General features: G+C 40.4%; 1 protein-coding gene across 1 annotated transcript in view; it reads left to right on the forward strand.

Moving 5' to 3' along the window:
* The window catches only part of gfra4a (GDNF family receptor alpha 4a), a 133,991-nt gene that overhangs the window by 87,402 nt on the left and 25,660 nt on the right, over window positions 1–20,929 (forward strand). Inside the window, exons 2-3 of the mRNA XM_034858537.1 lie at window positions 12,367–12,648; window positions 16,774–16,854. Coding sequence (XP_034714428.1) covers window positions 12,367–12,648; window positions 16,774–16,854 — 363 coding nt within the window. The remainder of the gene's footprint in view (window positions 1–12,366; window positions 12,649–16,773; window positions 16,855–20,929) is intronic.

A 20,929-nucleotide genomic window follows, 5' to 3' on the forward strand; every position in this document is an offset into this window, starting at 1 on the left:
CCAGCAGGCCCAAGAGTGCTTGGGGATCCCACAGGGAAAGCTAGAGAACATTACCTCAATCACATCCCGAACTCAACAGATGGATGTGTGCGTTTGTACTTTTTTTTTTTTTATATCTTGGACTGAAACAGTATTCCCAAACAGTATTTACTCCATAGTCAACTCACTGTTTACTTCCGTCCCAGTACTGTTTTCCGTGTTCTACATTTGAAACCAGCACTCTTCTCCACAGGCTCTCTGTGGGAGGAAGGTTCAGTTACAACATTTCCGACATTACGAGCAATCAACAGTAAAGACTTCGAGTGTCAAATGCAACAAGAGTAAGGATTAAAGGTCAGAGTGACGGCACCCAGACAAATGCCTTGTCTCTCTTTCTGAGAAAATTGGCAACAATTACACCTACAGGGACATTGGGCTCTTTTATCGAGTCCCAGGATTTACAGGCACAAAAAAAATCTAATTCAAGAAAACATCCTCTTTCCAGTCTCCAACATTGTTGTCTGTAACAGTTATTTCCCCCCCCCCCCCTTTTTGTCCCAGTCCATCTGAACATCGACAAAAATGTAAACATCTGTTCTGCTTTGTGCGCCGTAGCAGCGCATTAAAACCACTAAAGATGGAAGTAACATAATGAGAGCAGGGGATAATAGGATGTCTTGTTGACAACCAGTTGTTTCTATGGTCAGGATCATTATCCTCTTGTACGACACCCTCGTCTTGTTTCCTGACGTGGTACAGCATGGGTGCAGCTGGGGGGGTGGGTGCTGTCAGCTCTGCCCTCTAATGGGCTCGTGCTTTAGGACAGACGATGTGTTCAGAACCAGGTGGATCTTACAATGTCAAGGAGCCTCCATGAAGTAGTACCAGTGGTGGGATGTACTAAGTACATTCACTCAAGTACTGCACTCAAGTACAATTTTGAGGTACTTATACTTTCTACTTCTACTGCAGAGAAATATTGTACTGTTTACTCCACTACATACATTGGACAGCTTTCCTGTAGTCACTAGTTACTTTAAAACGTAAGGTTTTTGCACATAAAACACTTGTAGTTTATAATGTATTATAAATTAAACTACCCAACAATAATAGGCCTACAACTACAGCTGAAAAGATTAGACAATTAAACACTTTTGTGTAATTTTTCTTGTGAATAACAATTTTACATACATACAAAACATACAACTAGCAACATGAACACATCCCTCCCCCTCTCTTAGTCATCACCACCCACCCAGTAAAAAATCAAGAAACGATTACACCGTAACACAATATTCAAGACCATTCCACAAAATAGACAATAAACCAAAAAAAACAAAAGTATGTATAAGTGCACACAGCTCAAATCTTCTTAGGAGCCCACAGAGAGCTCAGGTACTCTCCCCGTGTTCTAATGTGGTCATCTAACCCGGCAAACCGTTTATGTGACATTTATTTCAAATTTCGCCATCTCACAAGCCCTCTCATGGATTGACAGCACCGCTTCATTCCTCCATCCTCTTAAAATAGTCTGTCTGGCTATCATTAAACTAGACTGCACCGAGCTTCTTATGTACTTATCTTATCTGTTCCGTTTAGGAGTGACCCTTCTCCCAGAACAAATCATCTTGGGCTGACTGGAACCTGGGTCCCTGCTTTCAGACACAGTTTATCATGTACCCCGGTCCTAAATTCCTGAACCGTATCACAGGACCGTAGGATATGAAGTAATTGGCCGTCCTCTGTATTCTTTCAGACCAATTCTAAACAATCTGGAAGAAGTCCAATAGAAGCGATGCATAATCTTGAACGGAATGAGGTGCAACCTTTACATAGCGTGACAGTTTCAATATTCCTACAGATTCTGTCCCACTCCTCATCATCCAGTGTAAGGGTCAAATCTCTTTCCCGTGTCTTTGTGAGGGCTGTCCAGGCTAAGCCTATGCATAAGCAAAGAATAATACCCAGAAGTATCATGACCTTTTCCATATTTCAACACTGGTTTGTTTCCGGTTTCTAAAATGTGAGTAATTTTCTGCATTGAGTACTTTTTCTTGAATAATTGAGGACATTATCTGATGATTCTTGCATACTTTTACTTAAGTCACATCTTCAATGCAGGACTTTTTATGTATTTTACAGTGTGGTATTAGTACTTTTTCTTGAGTAAAAGATCAAAATACTTGTTCCACCACTGCTCAGTACACAGTCACATAATGATGCGTGGCCTCACAGTTGGTCAGTTGGATGGATTGCCATGAAAGATAATGCTTTTTTTTAATTCTCAGGCTTGTTAACCAATGCTAGCCAGTGAAGGTCTGGATGTGAGGATATCGTGAAACATGCTTCATTGTCATGGCTGCTGATGTATTTTCATCTTTTGTACTATATGTGTAGTTGTTTTCTTACTTGTGTGTAGTTTTCTTTTCTTTTTATAACAAAACTGCTTGGGAAAACAAAATTAATTTCAGAGTAAATTGACAAACTAAAATAGTTGTAACGTATTGTATCATATCTTATACAGGTATCCATGGTGCACAGTGGATGACCGGAATAATTTGGCTGATTCTCTGACCTTTCCTCTAACTTTGAATATGTCAGATCATTTGGTTAATGATCACCAATTACCTGAAAAACTAGTGACACCCCTGTAAGACTCAGTCCGGATCATGTTTACAACTGGTACTAAACATAGATGGGGAACACTGTTACTGTGATCATGCTGACATTAGCATTTAACGCAAAGCCTTGCTGTGCCTCACAGACACCCTTAGTCTAATTATTGTCCATTTGTATGGAAATGTATTTTGTGACCAGCGACATCACATGAAAACATCACACAGAAAGGCATCAAATACCCTCCATCCTCAAAGTAACGAGCATTATGTTCCTCCAGACTCAAAGACCATTTCATCTTTGTACTCAAATTACATTTTCTGTCACCTTGCCATCCTGTGTGTGTGTGTGTGTGCATGTGTGTGTGGTCATTTTTGTTCATTGTGTACATTTATGTTTGGATTTACCTGTGACAGTTCTTATTTATCGGAGCTTTTACATGTCCACATTCCTGCCAAAGCACTGAGGTTGTCCAAACAGATGCTTCTCAATGTTCAAGTTCAGGTTTTTGCTGAAGACCCACTTCTATTCGTTGACTTTTGACTCCTTGACCTTTTTCTGTGGTTGGTAATTTTGTAGGTGTTTGTGCATATTATCCGTCTTTTTTTTTAGCATGTTAAGCTTTGGTTAATTATGGTTGCTTTTGAATGTGCAGTATAAATACAATTGAACCTGAACAAGAAGCCCAATGTTAATTTAAAATCCCCAAGGAATTAGGAACAAAATGGTTCTTGATTTGTTCTTCTTAGAGTCGGACTAAACCGCCTGCCTGATGTAATGAGCTGTTCATCATGGCGGACATGGGGAAGGAAGGGATGATGTTCACCAGACTCCGAGCTCTTTCTTTCCAGTGACCTGTTTGAAAGTTTGAGTAGCCTAAGGATTCTCTTATACACCTCAACAGAACCAAAGAAACATCTTAACACTTTGAATGACGGTTAAGAGCAAAGGAAGAGAAGTTCTTTGATAGCCACCAAGGACCTCGTTATGCTTGAAGGTGGATTCATTGTTAGGCCAGAATCTCTTCACCATTGTCACCCTCAGTAGTGGTGGCCCTCCAAACTGAAACTGTGGCAGGTAGCAGGAAAATAACTTAACCATCGTCGACTTTCTTCTTCTGTTTGGCAGCTTTTCACATCCAGTTTAGTCTTGCATCGTATCGCTACTCATGTTTTTTTTATTTTCACAACCTGTTAGGTAGTCTCAAAGCCAGAGAAGGAGAGGTCTAAAAATAACAATACAATTAATACAATGGTGCAGCTGTGTGGCTCATGCACTTAAAGTGATCCTTCTGACTTTCTGGGTTTTAAGCAGGAGGTGTCCAAAAAGGTACCGGTGAAGCATATAGGAAGTGGATTGCTTCTGGATAAGGGCTATTGTGGAAGCGAGATATATTGGTCTTACTAAAGTGTAGTCTTTTACCAAAAGGGTGAAGACTGATTAGAGGGTTTGCAGATGTGGTGTAGTTCATAAATGGAAAAACAGGAGTACACAGCCTATTATTTTTGAAGCAGCTCCACACAACTCCATGTCCAGCAGTGGTCTCTCGTGGGCTTTAGAATTACCATACCATAAAGAAGATGAGCACAGTTTCTAATACCACTCTATAGAGCTGTCTTAATCGTCTCGAATTAACCGAAGTTTAGAATGCCAGCACAGAGGAAGCGGAGGGTAAAACCTCCGGTGGCACCGGAACAACCCCATAAATAAAACGTTGTTATATAGACTAGGATGATGGCGAAGTTCCCTCTCTTCCGGGAGGAGGAGATTGTACTGTAGTCCTGAGGAGGTTGAAGTGATCTGCTCTCTACCACCTGGTTGTTGATGACCCGCGGTTGTACAGTAGCTCTCCCTGTTTTTTCCCAAAGTCCACCACAAGTTCTTTAGTTTTAGTGATGTTCAGATCCTGATTGGTATTGCTGCACCAGTCGACCAGAGAGGAAACATTCCTGTAAGCTGTCTCATCATTAAAAGTATTCAAGTAGTAGTAACAGTAAAGTATTAGTAGAGAACATCCTAGTTCTGAGTTATATTTCCTTTTTGGGGATTGTTTGCTCTCAGATAAGTGAAAAAAGAAACATAACAAAAAGGGCATGTTTTCAAATCATTGTCAGCAGGTTTACGGAAAAAAAATTTGGATACCCAAATTATTTTTCACTTTCATTTACATTGGGCATTAGTGCTGCATTGAGGGGGTGTCGGAATAACCAGAACAATAAATTCAAGACTGGAAAAATTTCAGGTAGGTCTTAGCGGAGGTCTGCGCCCTCAATATGTCCACTCAGTTTCTTTGTTCTGTAAGTGTTCCTTCTAAGTTTACATTTTTCTACACTTTTAATGGACATGAATATGTGTAATTATCTTAAATGTGAATGTGCAATTTAAATCTGCAAATGATCTACAGCCATAGACGTAAACATGGTGGAGTTAAAAGAAGTCAAAAAAACCTCAACATCCACTCACTGGCTTCCTCTGAAAGCATTTCTACTTCTGTTCAACATCATTATAATCTCATGCAGTACCTCTAATTTATATTCACATAAAGAGTTGCTCTATTATTATACTGTAATATCCAATTTAGATTTTTCTTTCGAGCTACTGATTGAAGTCTTGGCCTGTTATTTCTTTTCAAATACAGACCTATCTTCAGTGGTTTAATCATTCCATTCACCCATCACACCATTCCCTCCACTGTCTCATTCTAAAATCAATTTATTATTATCTTGCACAACATAAATATGTCTGCAAGAAGTATGATCATTACTTCAAATAGGAACAATTATTTTCTTTGGCAAAAAGTGGATTTTGGATTTTCTTTTTTTTTTTTTAATGAAATAGTTTTTAATCTAGTTTTCAGGAGATATACATGCCCACACACACACTCTTTCCATTCTGAGAAGACAAAGAAAATAGCAGTTGCGTGGTTTTTCTGGAACAGCTGCAGAATGATATTGACTTTCTTCAAGATGGATTAGTCACTGAGGAAGCCGGGAAGGAAATTAGTATCCTGCATCACGGCCAGAGTGGTCTCTTGTTTCTCCTCTAAATTTCATCATGTTTTGCTGAATCAATGATAGAGACTGAAATGACCCTATCACAGTGTATTCTGAGGACCAATTATAGTCTGATAAAGTCTTGCTGCAAACTATATTCATGGTAACGTGTCTAAATAGTTTTTTCATCATTCTGTGACTGTGCATGAGTGGAGTTAATGTACGCAGGCATGCTTGTTCTTTCCCATTGACTCGGGTTTGTGTGCAAGCATTTATAGGATTAATATTTTTTGGTTTTGACAACACTGCTGGGGATAGGAGAGGGCATTATTAGTAGCTGTGAAAACAGAGACAACATAGCAGAAGAAACCCCAGCAGACCCAGTGAGGCATCTTGGTTAAAAGTGTTCGGGGAGGCGCAGTTAGCTAATAAGGAACCACAGAATACTGGAACAAAAGCACGGTCCCTTGGTAGTCCGGTCAAAGATTTGCCAAACAATCTAAGAGCCTGTTTTTATCTCTAATAGGATGCATCAAACTGTCCATAGCACGTTGCTCAGCTATACAGGGACTGATGGAGAGGCAAAAGATGGTTTTCATGTGGGATCGAGTCAACAAATCATAAACAAACAAAATATTGCAAATATCACATTATTATGTATAAATATTACAAAAAGTTACAAATAACAACATGCACAGGGCATCCGTTCAAACTGTAAAAAGTCATTTGTACCGCTGAGTTTACTGGAGCAAGGGATTACTTCAGTATCAATCGATCCATTGATACTTCTTTTACTTAAAGAGGACAACTGTTGAGACTGAACACGTATGTAAAACTGTAACATATGTCTTCTGTTTTCCTCTAACCGGCTGCCACCGGGATGACGCGGGAGGAAAGAACCTTCAAACTTGTCTGTTGACTTTCCAGCACTGCTGTTAGGCACTTTAGCACCTGGTTGTGCCGCCAGGTGTAACGGCCTTGGGTGATGCTGGTCTCGCTTGCCTCTAAGATGTGCTTCAGTGTTGCTGGACTTGGACCTAGAGTGCATGTGGGGTCTTTGGAACACCACTGGCTTCGGTTTCCAGGAGATCTTCCTCTTCTCCACTCCTGTCCATGCCATCCACTGCCCTTGAACCTTCTTGTTCCCCTTTTCCGACGGACCTCCTGGACCACCAGCTTGCGTCTCTGAGACGGAGAAGCCTTGCTCCATGCTAGAGTAACAACCCGTTGCCGTTGAGCTGACCAGTTTCTCCAACTTTTCCACGAAAGTTAAAACAATTTTTTGAAATTAAGAAAAAGAGTGGAAAATTTATATTTCATAAGCCAACGATGGAATTAGAATAAATCCCACACTTCTCTTCTTAGGGAAGGCAACTTTTGATGACAAAAAAGTTGTCACTCTTGTTTTTGTTTTCTGCGATATTTACTCCCCAAAAAGTGATGCTTACTGTACTGGCGTACCATTGACATCAATGCCAAGTTTTTTATCATGATTCATTTTATGAACACTTCACAGGGAACGTAAGTTATCGAGAATGAAATCGTATTGATCTTCCTTTATGTGACGTAACAAGAGTGCAGTCCTTTCTGTGGAGCGGCCCTTCATAGGTTTTAAAGGAAGCATTCTCCCGTCGGCTGCTAGCTAGCGGCCGATGGCACTGCCTGATGTCTGCTGGCTGTAGAGGGCCCTGGGGTTTAGGTGGGAGGCAGAGAGACGTGAGGAGCCACCCAATGAGTTCTACCTCCATCTCCCACCATGCACCTGTTTCCTTTGATTAGAGGAGTGAGCAGGCGACTGTTTTGTTTGTAAGGTATTCTTCTTAATCTCACCCATTGTTGTCTACTAAATGATATGTTGCAGCTGTAAATCAACATGTTCATATAATTCCATGAATTCAGGGTTTCATTCAATTTAAGTTTTTTGTTTTTGTTTTTCTCTAACAAAAAGATGATATTTTTTGAGTTACTGCTGAATTCAACAGTCCCATGTTTTGTCTGTCGAAAAACATCTTTGCTGTGTTTAGCTGCGAGATTAAAGCTTGTACTGTAGTAGAAGGGAAGTCAGTTTTGCTTTGGGATTACCTTGTTTCCTTGACAATATTTCTTTAATTTTAGAATCTGCTCCTTGAACCATACCAGGTGTGTTTGCTTGCGACTGAGGGACTAGAGAGAAAAAAAGAGGAAAGGAGGGGGAGAACAGAGGGATAAATGGAAACGATGACGCAAGCAGAGGGGAAATCAGAGAGAAACAAAAAGGAGTAGAGACAAAAAAGTGCAGCGAGAGAGAGAGCTCAAACAGATAATTTACCTCAGTGGGAAAAACATGAAGGCATATAGGATGGAACGAATCTGAATGACAGGGCAACTGATTTCTCCTAATTGGTTTTGACTGTCTGTCTTTGAACTGCCGGCGCGCCACGGCTCGGTTTCCAGGCAAACAGTTATCTCTTGCGATCTGAAGTGCTGCTTAATTTCTCAGACAAATATCAAACCTCTCTCCACACTGGATTAGTTGCAATTTAATAAGATTTGCACTGCGGCTGCTCACCAAGGGTTCTTCTCTTGCCTTGAAGCCGAGGGGAGCCAACCTGGCTTCAACGGTCTTCTGCGCTCCACCTTCCATATCAGAACACCCACACACACCACCCACATATCTGACTGCTCCCACCTGCAGTTCCACATACTTGCGTAAGAGAAGCAAAAAAACCAACCATGTTTTAAGTGTTGTTTCTCTTGAACAGAGTGAAGAAAACTTCCACAAGGTGAGATAATATCCTGTATTTCCAATGCTAATCTACATTTTAAGAGTTTTCTCGGAGCGAGTCAAGCATCTCAAGGCTGATTCCTTTGCTTTTTTTTCAAGGTCCCATTACTCGAGACAAGAAAATTCTCAGGTGGAGCTGATTTGCATTGGAAACAAATGACATTATCTCAGCCTGTGGTTTTTCTTCCCTTCCCGTTACTTTCTGTAACATAAATCAGATTTTAATACTATAGTGGAATAAATGACTTGTTGAAGGGGATATTTCTGTTGGCACACTAACTGCCGCCTGTCAAGACCTCAGCAGAGATGAGCTCTTCACTTGATTGGCAGATGCTTTCTCTCAATAGCATCCACTAACATCCCCTAACCCATCAACACGCTTCCTGCCTCACTGTCTGTTTAGACTTTTATTGACATCTTTCTTCCAGATTAGCTGACTCCAAAAGGTTGAGAAGTACCCTGCTGGGCATGGCAGTTAACCCCTTCTTTTTCTTCAAGTACAGCAGGCTTCAGCTCAGGATGTAGACTGGCTTCAGATATGTCTTTTTAATCTGATCATCTCGAGCGTTACATACATGACCCAGGGAGAGTTCCTCTGAGTTACAGTTTGAGCCAACCAAAGACGCAGGATTAGTCTGCCGGTGGAAAATGAACAAGCTCCTGCCTTCATTGGGAAATCTCTCTTTTGCTCCTCATCACTTGATTGAGCCGTGATGGGATCTGATTTGATTAGGATTTAATTACCGAACTGACTCGCTGCACGGAACGTCTCACCAAGTCGCTGATGACACAGAAATGCTTTTGGACGTGATCTCTGGGAATCGGGGGCAGGGAGTAACCAACTCTGCTCGCTTGTTTAAAACTAATCACTATCATTATCAGATAGTTTCTTCTAAAAATACTAAGAGAGCTGCACTATTTTAGATATTACCTTATCATTCTGTTTTTATTCTTTAAGAAGCTTTAAAGTTGGAGAAATCCTCTTATCATATCAGTGTTTCATATATATCGAGTATATATGAAATACTGTGAGACAGGCTGGAATATATATCTTATAATGTTATACACATTTCATTGTTATCCAGCCTGAGATATTTGACTTTTGGAAACTTTAGGATTTAGCTGTAGTAGAAAATAAATTTCAGTGGGTGTGTTCAACGTTTGGCTGCCCAGTAAGAGTTTGTAGTTTGCCAATTTACATTTAAATTTTGAACCATTTTGTATCTTTTATATAGTTGAAAGTTACTTGAAGCTTTGTTTTAAGACTTCTTTTGTTGGCACTATTTTGAGTTGGTTGAAAATTTTCTTTTGTTTGCCTTTGCACATATACTGTGAATAAGTATTATTTGTTTTATTGAATATTTTTAGTAAAATTATTAAAAAATATACAAAAAATACAGCTAAAACTAGCTGGCTTCACCATATTAAACATTCTGGAATAGGAGATAAAAACGCTCTGGGGACAGTCGTCTCGGGCGGCGCTGAGCTCCAGACGCAACGACGGGGGCTCCGCTAAATGGTCCTGGGAAGGAACTTGTTTGGGTGGAACACCTCAATAAAAGAAAACGCCACATGTAATATTTAATAAAGTTAACTGTTGACACAATATAGGAGCATGACTATTACATACAATGTTATTTGGCTACAGGATTTCCACCAATCGTTCCGGAAAACGTCCCAGTTAGAGAGCATATGCTATAAACATTCAATGTAAATCTTTACAACCATTCTCCGAAAGAACCAAGGGAACTGAGTTTGAGAACGGCAACACAGAGTGGAAGGTGAGGGGCTTTGTCAGGCTTTATCTTGGAAATGTACTTTGGTTGATCCAGACCACAAACAATGCAATATTGGACTGTTTACTCTTATAATATTATGTTTATATAATATGTATGTGTAAAATCCCAAACCAGACACATGGAAGGATTAAACAACACTACATCCCTTTTTAGAGTGAGTCTTAGAGCTGGTAGACAGCTGGGATAAGCAAATATTTACTGTCCTCGGGAGAATAATGCTTGCATGTTATTAGTGCCACAAGAAACAAGACAGCCCGTCTCTGGGCCAATCGGTTACAGATATGACACTTCATTGTGACTGGAGCTGAAATTTTGAAGATGTCAGGATGTATTGGAGAGATGCCTGATCCCCCACCACAAGTATCATCACCATCCAGTCAGTGGCGTTAGATTTATTCTATGTGACAACTGTATGAATTCATGAATAATATCACACCCCCTCTCGGGTTTTATGAATGTCATTTTAAAATGCTGGAATAAAGTAGTGAGATGGATCGTTGAACAAGTTTGATCGCTTCTGACAAGGGATGTAAAAATGTAACCCAATTATGAAATTCTAACACAATTTACATTCTTTTAGCAGTGATTCAGTGGGCCGTACAAGCGTACATCATTCACCAGTTTGTTTTGATTAGCTAAAAGAGCAATCCGCTGATTTCACACATCAAGGTCAGTTTACTTGCAATGGTTGAGTAATGTCTTCTGGATTTCACCCCGGGATCAATAAAGTCTCCTCTTTATTCACTTTAACACATCATAGGCTATTCATAAGATGTTCTATAATTAATTTGAATAAATAAAAATTAAGTAAAGCTATAAAAATAGATAATTCACCTGCAGTCCCCTCAACCATCGAATACAGGAAATAACCCTCACAGCTTTTCTTTTCCTGTGAAGAAATGTTCCGCGGTGTTGGTGAATTCTTCAAAAAACAAAAAAAACACTAAATGTTGCGGTAAAATGCGTTGTAGCGTGCGTTACTGAGATTGTAAAGGGTATATATTACCAAATTAAATCAGTAGTGCATTATATTACTGCGTTACAGCAAAAAGGAATACACTACTGTAATTGTCGTAACTCCTAACACTTTATCACACATAATGATCTGAGGCGCCGCCATTGGAAACTGCTTGGATAGGGTTAGGCATTTAAAAAAATACCTGGCAGGTGATTAGATGAACCATGTGTCTTTTTCTTCTTCTATTCCTCTATACATTATGAACGAACAGCCGTGGCCGTCACACCCACATAATCCATGCCTGTAGCCGCCAGTAACCCCTCACAGGACTGTCACAAGTTCAGACACAAATGCATCACTTGAAGCCGGGCCAGATTGATTTTCCTGTGGTATGTGATCCTGCAACTCTCACGTGATCTTGTGATATCGCAAGAATCCAGCTGACGTGCAAGGGAACAATTACCAAATAATCAAAGGATTCAAAGAGTTGCATGATGCGAACTGTAGAATCTAGATTTTTTCTTTAGAGCTTGACCAGGGTTGGAGGGGGGAAAAAGTCATGATATCTGCTGCGTCTTTTTTAATCTGTCTCTCACAAGTCGCACAACTGTATCAAACTTAATGGAAGCGTATAATAATACTCTGTGCTGTTGAATGCCTTTAAGTTAAGTTTGGAATTACACAAAGTCAACAAACATGGCCCCAACCAACTGTGGTACTGGTACAGGAGGGACACGTGCGGAATAAGAACAGATGTGTTGTAATGTTTACAGTTGTTTAATGGTTAGAAACAATGTAATTTTATATTAAAAGTAGAGATTTTAATTATATCCCATATCAGTTCAGTTGGCCTTTCATATTCCACAGCATCACTGTTTTTTGTCCCACTTCTTTATTATCTTTATTGGCAAGAGATTTGCAAAATCTAACTGTTTCACTTTCTTTTCATCATTCATGCAGTCTTGCTGATGAATTTAATGCAGCCCTGTGTCCATGTGGCCATTTTGGGTCTTGTATAATTCCATTTTTCTTGCAGTTGTGCTTCTTGTACTCAAGCCATGGCAGCTTTGACATAGCACATAACAGCAGCAACGCAATTCAAAATGCTTTGCATAAGTATGTGTATTTCTTCAATAAATGTTACGTTTAACTGAAGCCTTGCTGAACAAGTGTAGAGGAAACCGATCCCTAGACCAGTCTCCCGCTCCGATTTCACAACGTGCCACTAACTTGTCCCCTCTTTGTTTTTTCCTGCAGGAGTCCCACGTCTGGCGCTCTCTTCAGGCGGGAGGGACTGCCTGCGTGCCGGAGACACCTGCTCCAGCGACGACACCTGCAGCCCGCGACTGCGCACCCTCCGGCAGTGTGTGGCGGGGGACGGCAGCGTGAAGCTGGGGCCCGGGGCCCGGAACCATTGTGAGAACGCCATGACGGCGCTGCTGTCCACTCCTTTGCACGGGTGCCAATGTAAACGAGGCATGAAGAAGGAGAAGAACTGCCTGAGTATCTACTGGAGTCTGCATCAGTCCGTGCTGCACGGTAAGACCAGCATTAACAAACACTATCTGATGGTTCTGCTTCCGAAAGGGGGGCGAGCAGGTGCAGTGTGTTTTCAGGATTATCAAGTGTGTGCCTTACATTACACATAAATTCGACGTCCACCTCCAGAGAGCTCAACAGTTAATTCCATGCTTGAATAAAAACAGTGATTATTGTGTAAAGAATACTTAAACCTGAGGCTCTGATTCGTTTTGTTCCACCCACACTTAATTTATTTTCAAATTTTTGTGCTTATTATATTGTAGTACACTTTTTCCTGCTTTCAACGTGATATGATTACCAAACTGACTTTTCTTCACTCTCTTGGAGCACCAGCAGACAGCTAAAAGGAACATTGCAACTGTTGAAAAAGGTTGGGGGAACAAGGCGCTTTTCCATGCCTATTATTAGGAGGAAACTCAATAAAATCCATTTGCCGACAGACACTAAATATCAAACAAATCCAGACACTTTATCGTATGAAGTTGCTACTTCCAAACAGAGTCAGAACATAACGTCATCTCAGAGCTTTCTCCACAGCGCTAGCTGTGCAACGCGAGAAAATCTCGGAGCTGAACCAGGCAGACACAGCAGTTTTCATCCGACTATACATATACAGTGTGTGTGTATATATATGGTACGAGCCAAAAGTTTGGAACTACCTTCTCATTCAGTGCGTGTTCTTTATTTTCAATTTGAAACAAAAATATGCATATATATGGCCAAATGTTTGGACACACCTCATTCAATGAGTTTCCTTTTTTTCCATGATTGTTTAAATTGTAGATTATCACTGAAGGCATCAAAACTATGAATGAACACATGTGGCATTATGTACTCAACAAAAAAGTGTGAAATAACTGAAAACATGTCTGATACTTCTAGTTTCTTCAAAGTAGCCCCCCTTTGCTTTTTTGATAGCGGTGCAAACCCTTGGTGGTCTCTCAATGAGCTTCATGAGGTAGTCACCTAAAATGGTTCCCCCCCCCAGGTGGGTCTTGACAGGGTTAATTAGTGGAATTTCTTGCCTTATTAATGGAGTTGGGACCACAAGTTGGGTTGTGCAGAAGTCAGTTTGATACACAGCCGACAGCCTATTGGACGACTGTTAGAAATCATATTATGGCAAGAACCAATCAGCTAAGTAAAGAGTAACAAGTGGCCATCATTACGGTCAGTCAATGCCTGGTTCCCACCGTTAAGCATGGAGGAGGAGGTGTGATGGTGTAGATGGTTCAAAATTGAAGGCAATCTGAACCAGCATGGCTACCACAGCATCCTGCAGCGGTATGTCATCCCATCCATTTTGCGTTTAGTCGGACCATCATTTATTTTTCAACAGAACAATGACCCCAAACACACCTCCAGGCTGTGTAAGGGCTATTTGACCAAGAAAGAGAGTGATGGAGTGCTGCGCCTCCCCTGTCACCAGACCTGAACCCAATGGAGATGGTTTGGGGAGAACTGGACTGCAGAGTTAAAGCAAAAGGACCAACAAGTGCTGAGCATCTCTGGGAACTCTTTCTTCTGTTGGGAAACCATTTCAGAAGACTACCTCTTGAAGCTCATCAAGAGAATGCCAAGATTGTGCAAAGCAGTAATCAGAGCAAAGGGGGGCTACTTTGAAGAAAGTAGAATAGAAGACATATTTTTAGTTATTTCATATATATTTATTAAGTACATAATTCCAATGTGTTCATTCCTAGTTTTGATGCCTTCAGTGGTAATCTACAATGTAAATAGTCATGAAAATAAAGGAAACACATTGAATGAGAACGTGTGTTCAAACTTTTGGCCTGTACTGTATTTTTTTTTTCTTCTTTTCTCTATGCTTATTTTGTGTTGTTTTTGTTTCAAAATGTTTACATTTGTCTCTTTGTGTTGCTGGAGGAATGTCATTCCTGCAAAGTATGAGTGGATGTTTAGGTGATGCTGAAACCCATGGGCTGACCCCCTAAGGCCTTTATGCCTGCATTGTGTCTCTGAACAGTTGACTGTACTGCCTGATTGCAAAGGAACTAAAAAGTTTTTAAAAAAAAGATTATGTGGTCTCTTTACAGCTCCTTCAGTATACTCCTGCTGCTTTTAGAAGCTTAAAGGGCTGATTGCTGATTGACTTAAGTTTAAGTTAAAAGGCAGCACATTCATTTTCATCCTACCATGATCTTGCTTTGTTTGTGATTGGAGATCATTTAAAAGCAAGAGTTAAACTTCTTTTTGATGAAGTTGATGCTGAATTACCAAGTGGGCAACTGCCCTAAGGCCCCAGACCCCCCCAAAGAGGCCCAAATGTCACCACATCTGAATGGGGTTTATTGATTAGATTGATTGCTAATTTGTTTGGGAATGACCACCAGTAAATAACAATATAATGTAAGTTTCAAAATCTAGTTTTAGGTCTGTTAGTGTTTTTAGTTAGAGGGACCATGTACAATAAAGTTTAGATTCAGGCCAAAAAACCAAGACCGACCCTACCCGAGCCCATGGACGTTGTGTCTGAAGCCAGCCCAGCCCAACACATCAACTGTTATTAAGAGCCCGACAATGTTTTAGTACACTGCTGTTAAAACCGATGTTCTCATTTACACTCCCAAGTTGTTTGAACTACCGAAATCTGTTGATTATTTTATTATCTTATCTAATTATATTAATGAATCACGTGACAAGGATGAAGCATGTACAGGAAACTGCGTTGTTTGTTTAAATTCAGAATGGATCCGAATGAAGAAACGTAACAAACAAAACAACGCATTTCTCTGTGAGGGCCTGCCTCGCCCTCGGGGGCATGCTTGGTGAAGTATCAAAAGAAGAAATTAAAGGCTGACTATCATCTTTTCTGCCATGGCAAGCATGCTTCACGTGTCTGTTCATCATCAAAGTCCCTGTTTTTTTGCTGTGATAGGCGAGCAGCCTATGACTGCATTTAATTAACTTTGTACATATTTGTTGCTTAGGCCTAAAATGATTGATTATGCCATAGCTTTCTCCCCACCCAATTAGGCTAATTAAGTACTGATTAAAAAAATAAAATGCTTGATCAAGGTCCCGGCCCAGCCCGAGGACAGGGTCGGGAAATATCGGCCCAGCCCGGCCTTGAAGATGTTTAGCCCTCAGCTTACTAGGCTTATTTGGAAGAGAGAACGAAGGAGATTAAAACCCAAATATCCAAACACCTATCACAGTTTAGACTCTCCTCTTGGTTCAGTTTGGACCTACTGTACTTTTAGTTGCATGCACAGTTTTATTGTGAACATTTATGGTGCAACACTTGCACCATAAATGTTTCTATTTGAATTATTATACCGACTTCTTTGCTTAACCCTTGTATTGTCTTCCAGTCAAAATTGAAAATCAACACTTTTGTTGATGATTATTGATAAAAGAAACAAAAAAACTTTTCTTACATGTTGAGCTTTTTTCAACACTGTTGATGCTTTTTTCAATGCTTGTCACCTTTTTTGATGTTTTCAACACTACGTAACACTTACTTATCTTTAGTTTTAGTTATTTGTGAAATTTATGGTCAATGAACCACATTTATAGGAAATTATACCTAATGTTTGTGATAGAAAAGCAGAAATTAGGAATTATTAAGACTAAAATTAAAGGAATGGATGTTGATGGATAATCACAGACTGGAATATGTCAACTTTTACTATACTTTATGCTGTAAAATTGAATAAGATACCCCAAAATTAATAAAAGTAGAGAGTTTTATTTGCCAAAGAGCATTGTGTGGAATCAATCATGTTATTTTGGGGAATTGAAAAGAACATTGATAGAGGACAATGGGTCAATTTGACCCAAGGACAACATGAGGGTTAAGCCGATTTCCATAGCAATGGTTGGTCATCTGGGCTCTGCTCTGCTACTTGACAAGGTATATACACACTGCACACAGGGCACATTTACACTAAAGTCCCCTAACAGGTTAAACCAGCCGAGGATGAATTATTTTTGTCCATGCTTTGTAACTTGTTATGTAACTATTATAATATATAGTGAGTGTTGGTTTCAGGGGGACAAGGAAAAGACAAATGCTGCGTTCAAAAGAAGAAAAAAAGAACAGCATTATTTTTGGGTTGTTATGACAACAGACGTAAGCTCTCTCCTCTGTGTTGGCAGGACTCAGCCTGGTGGAGAACTACCCATATGAGCCAGAAGAGAGGGGCTCCGACTACGTCCGTCTGGCCTCCATCGCTGCAGGTAGGCTGCTACCAGGGTTTCCCTGCTTCTGCCTTCACTTCCTCCAACTGAGTAGGGAGAAACAAGTTAGTGAGACAATCAGAAGCATGTATTTCTCAAAAGAAAATAACTAAGTATGTCCCAAAAGTTACGTGTTAATGAAAGAGTAAATGGAGGTTATCCTGAGTCATTTTGACGGAGTAGACAGGTGTATGCAGGTGGGTACACAAAGTGTTTGATGAGTAACAACCCACACTTCTTTCACTTCTGGCTTGCTTCTGAGCCTGTGGGCAGGCTGCAGGGCTGGTACTGTATGCGCTGCTGTTAGCCCCCAAGGCACAGATTAATTACCTATTTACTTTTACTTTGATAAGGAGAGAGAGAGAGAGAGAGAGAGAGAGAGAGAGAGAGAGAGAGAGAGAGAGAGAGAGAGAGAGAGAGAGAGAGAGAGAGAGAGAGAGAGAGAGAGAGAAGAAAAAAGTCATGCAAGTCATGCTGGGAGGGAGAAGGAGATGGAGGAAGCCAAAAAATGAAGACAGACAAAGCGGTTTTGTTTACTCAAACAAGACTACAAGGTTTTTCTTTTGGAGGGATGGAAAAGAGAGAGGCTGCACACAAATGAGAGGAGGACATAAAGTCAACTGTTTGGTTTTCTCTGACGGCAATTATAAATTGGATGAGTGAAGCTCAGATGGAGAATCTGCAAAACTTAAATGACTTAAATAAAGTGATTAGTATGGAAGGCATTCATGCATATGCCTTACAGCATAATAATAAATGTTCCACATAAACACAAAAATAAGCACAGCTCAAAGGAAGAACACATCTTAATTTAAACATTTGAAGGGGCAGTAAGCGATGCTGTGCGAAGATTGTTTATATTTGAATTCTACCCCCCCCCCCCCCCCCCCCCCCCCCCCCCCCCCCCCCCCCCCCCCCCCCCCCCCCCCCCCCCCCCCCCCCCCCCCCCCCCCCCCCCCACACACCCAGTATCTCTGCCCCCCAGATTCATGGACGTTCATTGCCATAGTGAAATATGGCAGTCATAAATTAGCTCCGATTACAATGTGGATTATAAAGCTGTCACTGTAAAGCCAACCAGCAGCCGCCATATACAATAAGGGCCAACTGACCCATTGAAAATAACAAACAGCAAAACGACAAAGCCAACGTTATTCACGACGAGAGCCCTCCTCAGCTCCCGTTCCTTTGAAATCACGGAGGTTTCCACAGCGCTGAAAAGCCTCACTGATGTTAACAAGCCTCTTCCTCCTCTCCTGGTCATACAACTTCTTTTTTCATTTGTGCTCTTCAGTCCTTTTCCTCTTTTGCTGTTTCTCCGCCAACCCTCCTTGACAACCTTCTGTTTGTTCTGTGTAGAAACACTGGATTTCTTTTCCACGCACACAGAAAATATAGAGAAAAGTGATTGTGAGGAATTATTGATCAAATTTGACAAAAGGTGTATAGGATCACTTTGACGATTTCATGCATGTCTTCCCCCCCTCTCTCTTCCCTTTCTCACCTAGCTGTCCTGTCCATAAAAGACAAAAAAGCCCCCCCAAAAAAATTTACACTTTCACTATGTTGATATTGCATAAATATGTAAAATGAGTGCAGGGTAAGGTTAAATCCTCTAATTGTTCTACTACTGGACAATTAATTGCATGCTGGGTATTTTTTTGCAGCATATTTGGTGTCATGTTAAAGTATAATACTGGCACAGGAGAGAATAAGTGGAAGCATTCTGTTTTTTTTGTTTTTTTTGTTTTTTAAACTAGATATTCAGTGATTCCTCATGTTTTCCAGGATCACATGTATCCTCGTGATATTAAAGTTGCACAACGTAGTTTTGTGTGTTGGCGGTTCTTAATGGCAATGAGGGATCAGTGTCAAATACAACTTTTAGGACTTCAAACCTGAAGTAATGCAAGACGACATTAGCAAACAGCACATGCTTTTTTTCTACCACAGGGCGAAGAAGGCAAATTATTTAACTGTGGTTTTAAGCCAGTTCAAGAGACAGTTTGCATTATAGCCCTAAAGGTAAAATCAGATTGTGTTCAGGTTAAGAAACAGTTTACACTAACACAGCTTTACATGGAGTCCATTAAACTTTAAGGCACACATCTTAAATCCGGTATGTGCCCGCAGGACTTTGAAAACTGCATGTGTTCACTAGCGAGTTAATGAATGATTCAGGTTTATTACAATTTGCATCTGAATTACTTAAGTATGACCATCATTTTTGATAACTGAAGTTATAATTGAGATCAGGGAATTCAGTGACATGTCTAAAATGAAGATGTTTAACCCTTAGCTTACCAGACTTACAGTATTTGAAAGAGAGAACTAAGTAGATTTAAAACCCCAAAATCTAAACAACTATCACCGTTCACCCACTGTACTTTTAGTTGTTGTGCATGCACAGTTTTGTTGTGCAATGAGGGAACATTTCTTACCTCGCACCATAATTGGAGTCTCGCGACATCACAAGATCCCACCAAACATGGCAGGATCGCATATCACATTAAAATCGATCTTGTCAGGCTTCAAGTAGTCTCGCATTGCACAACACTGCGGAGGAAGGTCCGGCTGGTCCACACAAAAACAAAAACCGGCTCTGGTTTATTGGCATTTCTTTAAACCAATCACTTGGGTAACTGTGTAATAGTTCAAACCTGTTAAAAGTGCCTGTCCTTTCCCACACAGTTTCCAATGGCGGCTTCTCAGGTGGTCCTGTGTTTTCAGCGATCTTTTTTAATGGAAGTGACTAGGACAAATCTTTAAATCTTCTTCAAACCCGCTGCTTCAGCATACTTTCCACTTCGAGGTGGATGGATTATCTCGGCAAAGAAGAAGTGCTCACTAACACAGATTTAGACAGTTTTGTTAACAATATTTGAGACAAATAGGCCTTTTGTATACATAGAAAAAGGCTTAGATCTTCAGTTCAACTCATGGAAAATGGGGGCAAAACCAAAAGTGTTTTTGCATTTATAATTTTATATATATGTGTGTGTACATTTACCTGTGTGTGTGTGTGTGTGTGTGTGTGTGTGTGTGAAAAATAACTTTAAAAATAATTCAGATTCCGTGGACAACCCTCATAACATGCTTGCATAAGCTGCTTGTTAAAGTGACACTGCTTGTTTTAGGCTGCTTTGAATTACAGCAGCACCAGACCTGCACTGTACCGCCTCCTCGTAAATTTCCTCCAGCGACTCCACAGGAGGTCAAAGTTGACATCCATGCCATGCATCTTGACAAGTCGACTGCCAAAACAACAAAGATGTGATTAATGGATGTTTGTCCGCCCGTATAGCATCTCTCCCTCAAACAGAGTAATGACCCTTTTCAAAGATGCAAGATGGAGCCACGGCTCATCATATTTTGAAGAGTATTCACAAAACAGAGTACTTCACCCTTTACCAATTCATCAGTTGACTAAAGTGAAGTCAGTGGTATTAACAAAGTGCCTCTATTTAAACAGAGTGGATGTTTTAAATGCATCATTGGCCTCCAAGAGCAGTAGAAATTGCATTTCCTTGCTAGGATTTTCTACTTCATGCACCTTGGTTGTAAGACAAATATCAACAGTTTTGTTTGTTTTTCTCTAATGCACTACATATCTACAGCACGTTATTATGTCATTAAGGTAGGCTTTAAGGGTAATCAGGATCCCCCAGTATCCAAAATACACCATGCTGATGAAGTGCAGAGCTTTTGTTGGCGATCATATCCTGAGTGGGGGAACAAAGTCTCTTACAGGAAGTCCTTCTTTTGAGTATCAAACACTCACCTCGTTGAGACTCTAGGTAATCTAATCTTAATCTAATCTAATCTAATCTAGTCATTAAGTGTTTGTCCCCAGTACATATTATATATATTTTTTCTTCATAAAAAAAAAAAAATTGAACACTAATAGAGTGATATCTAACTGTTTCTATAGTCTAGTACAATCTGTGGTAATATCACACCAGGGATTTTGAGACTCTAGAAACAGTTGGATCACTATAGAACAACATGTTAAACACAATAATAAGGCGCAGGTGCATGCTGGGGGGGCTTTCCACTACACCGTTATGACATCACA

The sequence above is a fragment of the Etheostoma cragini genome, chromosome 20 (genome assembly GCF_013103735.1).
Source record: "Etheostoma cragini isolate CJK2018 chromosome 20, CSU_Ecrag_1.0, whole genome shotgun sequence".
Taxonomy (NCBI): Eukaryota; Metazoa; Chordata; class Actinopteri; order Perciformes; family Percidae; genus Etheostoma; species Etheostoma cragini.